Below are 6451 nucleotides of genomic sequence, written 5' to 3'. Positions count from 1 at the left end.
TACCGCATGATTTCAGGGAGCCCATAAGCGTGCCCCCATGGAGTGGGTCTGAGAATAGCTGGTATAGAACACGCGTGGATGCTGTTTGGTGTCACACTACATTATCATCACAAATGCTCTTCAGCAGGCAGGTTCTTCGGTATTTGCTTATACAATTGCACACCCAGACACACACAAACACACACACACACACACACACGTGTGTTTGTGTCACGTGAGATCGGTGTTTGAGGCTGGTTTTGTTGGTAGCTCCGTTGCGTTGTCAAATACAAGCATAGAGACGTCTGAACAGCGTTACAGCATCCGACCGAGTATCCCACAGACATACACGCACAAAGCTCTCATTTTCAACTGAAAATAAACGTTTTCGTTTGATAATCGTCGCTGTTTGCGTGAGTGCGTCTCCTGCCTTTCCATGATCAGTGATGCTTGATACTTCGCATGATAAACCGATATTGTTAAAACATGCGCGTTTACCTTGATTACATTCACTTTGGTTGGTTTCACGATCGATTCTTAGAAGACTGGCGTAACCCACCAAAGACGGCAGGACAGTCAAGGAAAATTCTAACGAGTTATGCTGTAGTGCCATTTACTGCCCGGCACATAGCTTGTCTCTGAAGTCCGCCCACCTGCGCAGTCGGAACCTTTGGTTATCGGACCACGGCAAGAGACAATGTTGGGAACGGGGTGATTATGTTAAAGCACCGCAAAAAGATCACGTGTGATAGCGGTCCTCCTTCCCAAATCTCCCGCTTCATTACAATAAACATTCTGTAGGTGTCGTTGCACTAAGCTGTTGTGGCTGCCAGTCTAGCAGTGCTGCTGTTGCTCGTTGTAGACCACTGGGCTTGTCAACTACGGCTACGCGATTCCTGCCTCCATTCACGTTCTTCCACATCCGTAAGTGGCTATGTGACTAGTGTTATCTATTAGGAAGCATAAGCGCTGGTTGACGTTCGGATTTTAGGTGTTCTGAATTCACGGTAGGTGTAGGTTTGCATGATGAAAATGGTGGGAGTTATTGCACGTACTATGGTTCGAATGTCAAGCAGTTCATGTTATGAATACATTCTTGCAGACGCTTTCTCAAACTAGCAAAACACCTCTTTTCTCTGATCGGTGGCGTTTTAAATATTTTGAAGGCACCAAACGCGCACGTTCGAGGGTGGCGTCTTCAATACTTGACCGCGTACTGTTTTGTTAAAAAAGACTTTATGATCTGTAGATGCTGGTAGTGCCATCGTTTGCAAAGGAATTGGCGCCGGCGAAAGTACAAAAATTCAAGCGTACGAGTTGGTCTACTACGGGTGGTTGCATCGGGTTGTGCAGGGGCATGCATTACCTTAAAGGTAACTAATTCTTCGCAGAGGTTTCATAGAAGTTATAAAGTTCAGAGAATAGTGGTTCTTTGGCAGCTCATGAGGCTTAACGCCTTCTGTGTGAGGAGAAAACGCTTCTGGCTGAACAAACAATACAGCTATGACGCAATATTCGTCAAAAACGTGACGTAATTTTGTTGGCACTAGAACGACAAGAGTTGTAGCGATAGCTTCGATTGAAATATGGGGTAGAAAGTCCGAAAACCACCACATGAATAGTAGAGACATCTAAAGATAGTTTTACTAGTACTTGCGCTAAGGTGAGTCGACGAGTCTCTGACGAGTGCGCTTCAAGCAACTCCAGCTAAACTATTATCGGCTTATGACTAAAGACAGTAGCGTACCGCTGTTTAGTTTACCATTGTTTGATTTTGAGGCTTATTCATCCAACTTTTATTTAGCACTTCTGGCATTTTCCTGCAGATGGATTGAAGTTGAACCACCTTAATTCCTATATTTGCAGCATTACTTATGTGTTCAACACACCCGCAGAATCTTCCTTTATATGCGCATTTCTTGTTTGATTCAGCTCTAACAAGAATAAATGACACCTATTCTGGTAAGAATTATGGCATTTATATATAGTTCAATGATTACATTACGCTGAGCTATTACTTTGCACACAATTAGCACAAAGTGAGGTATTCAAATAAAATTGTTTGCGGATACTACATCCGCAATACTTGACTTTATGGTCCGAGAAATATAGGGCTACGTGTAACGTATGCAGGCATGCGAATTGTAGTGCGATAGAGAGCTTGGCGATCGACTCGCAGATAAAAGGAGTTAACGGCACTGCATGTTTCTAAAATAAACCCGGCCGCAGGTATACTCATTATGAAGCAGTATCGCGAGTTGGGGAGTTGGTGGATGTTCATCGTAGAATATTTTACAGTGCAACAGGTTAGATACGGACAGAGAAGGGACACAGCACTGTTTCCCTTTTTGTTCGTATCTAACCCGTTGCCATGTGAAGTATTCCGCGAGGAATACTCATTCACAAGAATCGAGTGCACACCATGACTCCAATCATCGTCTTGGTTTTTCATTAAGAAGACGTGGCTTGCAAGACGTGCGTGTGGTTGCAGGTACCGAGGCAAACGTTCGGCGTGAAAAGTTGTCCGCATCGTCCTGTTGCGTGTTGGACACTGTACTCAACACGCTCCCCTACGATGGAATGCAGTTCACAAATCGGCGCACAGCAAAAATTAAACTCCAGCCACAATGCATGTGAGTAGGAACACCAAAACATGGGAGGAGGCGTATTGTCCCTGGCGAACTATGCGAGCGCATCTTTGCATGCCCCTGAATACAAAAATTGCATGCTCTATGTATTGGAACGTTCTAAAAAACGTTTCATGGTTCTGAGATAATATATCCCCCATGAGATAACATATTATTTCACGAGTAACGCCAATGTTGCTTACACTCTATAATCTGCAAAAGTCAAATAGATTATGCCTGAATGCGCAAAGTGACTCTATTCCAAGTACCGATGCGTCAGATCTACAGATGTGAACGTTCCATTGTAACAGTTCGAAAAACGAAGTGTCCGCTTGCCCCAGCCTGAATCCGCTGAATCAATGCTTCTCTTTCTTTCTCGCTTTCTTTCTTTCTTTCTTTGTTTTTTGTTTTCTTCATCTTTTTTTTTGCGTTCTTTGAAATAACCAAGCGTGATTGCAGACTGTTTAAAAGAGGTTGCAGCTAGTTTATAATCAAGCAGTGCTGCTAGTGATGAAAGGCGATGTTGTGAGAAATGAAAAATACCGTATAAAGAAAAGACCACGTACATCCGGAATATAGGACCGTTTATTTATTACTCAGAAACAAAAACGATCGTTCGCGTAGGAGGCTTGTATAGTAAGGTCTTTGGTGTGCGTCTTTCTTTTTTTGCGATCAGTTTATAACTATACGTCACCCTTCCTTCAGCACTTTCGTGCCTGCACTGCTCTTTCCAAAGTGTACTTTAGCCAATTCATCTAGATCACCCTAAATAATTCTCCCTGCCAATAAAACTTGATCAAACTAACAGCTTCTCTATCGCAACCGCTATATGACGGTGCCTCGGATGCCGATGACTATGCTTGCTGCTTTTGTTCTACTCCAATCGTAATTTTTATCTCTCTGTAAAGATTTGTTTTAAAATTTCTTCGTTACCATATTTAATCAAGGGGGTGTTTGTGTTGTAATAAATAAGAGGCAATGCCTGAACATTTGGATGCCGAAGAGAGTTTAGTATGAATTGAGTTGCGCCACAGCAGCTATAGCTTAAAACAGTACGTCGGGAAGCTGCGTGAAAGCACTGTGTCAAAGAGACACTGTCGCATTGGGTGTGAGTACCGTTGCGTGCGTAGAACCATCAAACAGTATGCAATTGCCACACTGGGTTCTCTTATCGGACGTCACATAAACAAATGTCGCGTCTTGTACGCATGGCCGTCAGGCTAAGCAAGTGGTGAAGAGCACGAGCGCAAGAACGATAAGGACATAATTGGGCGGAACGATTCGTGCCGCTCCTTATTGTGAGTGACTGGAAATAAGCACGAGTGCTCCTGTGCATCCTTTAAGAAGACATGTAGCATTCCCGCTCTACTATATCGATACCAGGCTGGTAGAGAGAAGCCAGATCGTAGTGTAGATTAGCTGCTTACAAGAAAACTTTAGCACTACAAGCCATGGGGCATTGTGATATATTGCTCCCACATACCGGTTGTGGCACTTGAATCGGCACTCTGCTGACGAAAGTACCATAGTTGTCTTTTTATTACCTGTTTTTTTTATGAAAGCTGACCTACAGATCGAGGGCACATTAACAAGAACATACACCGACGCACCATGCAATGAATCCAGTCAATTGTTTATTAATCGTGTTGGTGTTTTATTATAAGCAAAATTGAAGTACATAACTCAAAAAGGCACCCTGAAAGCCAAGGGCCTTGTCTTTGTTGTCTTCCATTATACAGTTTAGTATAAGCACTAATATTTCAAAAACCCTTCATAGCCTCCCTTTTTTCAGGGTTCTAATGATATAAATTAGACGTAATAAAATTCTAGCCATGCCAAGGCTATAACCTTGCTGTAAACGCAACATGTATCATTATTCATTTGCTTACAATGGCCTAAACGTGAATTCTAACTAGGTCTTTTTGCCAGGCAAGTTGGCAAGATCCAAAATAGCTTACAGCGCACCCTGACACGCAAGAGAAGCGCTGAATAACAACGGAATTTCAATTCGAAGGGACACATGGGTGTAAACATTCATAGTAGCACATGCGCGAAAGTATGCTGTTGGTAACGTCTCTTGACAATGAAGCCACGTAATACCAAGTACAAGTCAGTGGTTTGTCAGCACTTCTCTTCGTGTGTCCATTCTCACCCGTGTCTCAGAGTGCGCTGTAAGCAATAACGAATATTGAAAGTTGATGTCAACATACTTTTTTTGCAGTCGGTCGCGTTCTAAAGTGTTTATCTTAGGCCTTATCTTGCTGTAGGGCAAAAATAGATCTTGGCATAGAAAAACTGTGTGTCATGTCTATTAAACTTTGCCCTTTATGCAGGTCTCAACCGCTACGCTCCCCGAATCTCAGCCATGGAATCAATCCGACTGCTTTGGAAGCGTGGTATACTGGCACTTCTGCAGTAAACTTTGACTTTGACCGAGTCACTCCGGAAATTTCTGCGGCTGCAGCTTGTATGGTTACGCAGGATTTGACACTAAGCAGTGCTGCAAGATCACTACCGAAATGGCGACGCAAAATGGGCGAAAAGCAAGGGGGTTTATGAATAACCTGAGTGCGATAATCAGCATGTACCTATTTCGCGGCACCAATCTCAGCACGATACGTGCAGAGATGTGTGATACTGGCAAGGCTTTCTTCGACGACCTGATAGCGATGTACGATCTGCGGTCTGGCAACTTGCCCAATAATGGGCTCACGCTAGCGAGAGTCAGCCTCACGTTCAGTGGCTTGACTGTTACCAAAGCTATCAAGTGGAAGGACAGTCTTCCTGTGCCTCACAGCAGGATGAATAGCATAGTGCCTAACTACCCAGCTGCCATGATGACGACGGATTTTTCCGGCCTCATACCTCACGGTGAAACCTACACGTCCACTATTACGAATGCTCACTTCCTATATCTTAAGGACTTGATAAAGTTTACCGATCCGCAAATGAGCTTCAAGCCGCACTGGGATGTCATCGAAAGCTTCAAAGGATTCGCCTCGGCGGCACCGGACAACTGTCCATTGGATAAGGCAGATTGCGTGGAGTTATTGGAAAAGTGGGGGATTCTGGTGGCCGGTGTCTGCTCAGAGCCTGTGACCAAAGCAGCCGAGCGCTTCCGAGAGTACCTTCAACCCCGTCCGCAAGGCTCTTGATGCTGCCAACCCAACCATAGCTATGTGTTAATCACACTTTTTTAAAACTTGACGATGTGTTTTCATGGATGTATCATGTATCACAGAGCCTAGATTTTACTCTTATTTATTGAAATTCACTAGAAATAAACATTCTTAATCTTATCAATTGATGTGTATCTTCTTTAGGTTGTCGGCTAATATCTCATTCAGAGTGAGACTGATGTTTAGAGCAAACTGGTCCCCTATAGGCCCGGCTGATATCTCAGAGTGAGACTGATGTTTAGAGAAAAATGGTCCCCTATAAGAACGGATGATGTTTGAACCTAGCTCTGGTTCTAGCCGCAGAATTCGTACCACACACAAGGTAACGTTTTCTTGCCTTATTGTGAGTAATTGCTGTAGTGACGGGTTCGGACGAATAATGCAACAGGCAGAGTCAACACACACTCTTACTGCATTAGCAATACCACGCACACGTCGTGTTGTTTTCGCTTCATACAGAAAAAAAATAGAAATACCAAGTGTATATAATCTTGTTTGCATAGTTTTCAGCTGTAACCAGATTGTTTAGGTAAGCTATACATTATGCCCACTAATACAAAGTAATTTCTTTCCATCAAATGTTTTATATGCGGCTTCATATGTATTTGGCTTCAGTTTTCTGTGGGATAGAACAGGGCAACTGAGGACGTGCTTGTCATGGACAAG

At 43.5% G+C, this 6451-nt stretch overlaps 1 protein-coding gene across 2 annotated transcripts; it reads left to right on the top strand.

The window, feature by feature from the left end:
• The first annotated feature begins 781 nt into the window (after positions 1–781).
• LOC142766983 (uncharacterized) lies at positions 782–5909 on the top strand. Of its 2 annotated transcripts, XM_075868195.1 has the most exons (3): positions 782–903; positions 2471–2612; positions 4940–5909. In XM_075868195.1, the coding sequence occupies exon 3, from the start codon at positions 5126–5128 to the stop codon at positions 5759–5761; it is 636 nt and encodes a 211-aa protein (XP_075724310.1). In that variant the 5' UTR covers positions 782–903; positions 2471–2612; positions 4940–5125; the 3' UTR covers positions 5762–5909. The 2 variants fall into 2 exon arrangements, with proteins under 2 accessions (XP_075724310.1, XP_075724311.1); XM_075868196.1 differs by lacking the exon at positions 2471–2612 and having other exon boundaries at positions 807–903.
• The last annotated feature ends 542 nt before the right edge of the window (positions 5910–6451 follow it).

This window comes from Rhipicephalus microplus, chromosome 7, assembly GCF_043290135.1.
Source record: "Rhipicephalus microplus isolate Deutch F79 chromosome 7, USDA_Rmic, whole genome shotgun sequence".
Lineage (NCBI taxonomy): Eukaryota > Metazoa > Arthropoda > Arachnida > Ixodida > Ixodidae > Rhipicephalus > Rhipicephalus microplus.
Note: the sequence above shows the minus strand (reverse complement) of the source record. Positions and strands in the feature narration are given on the sequence as shown.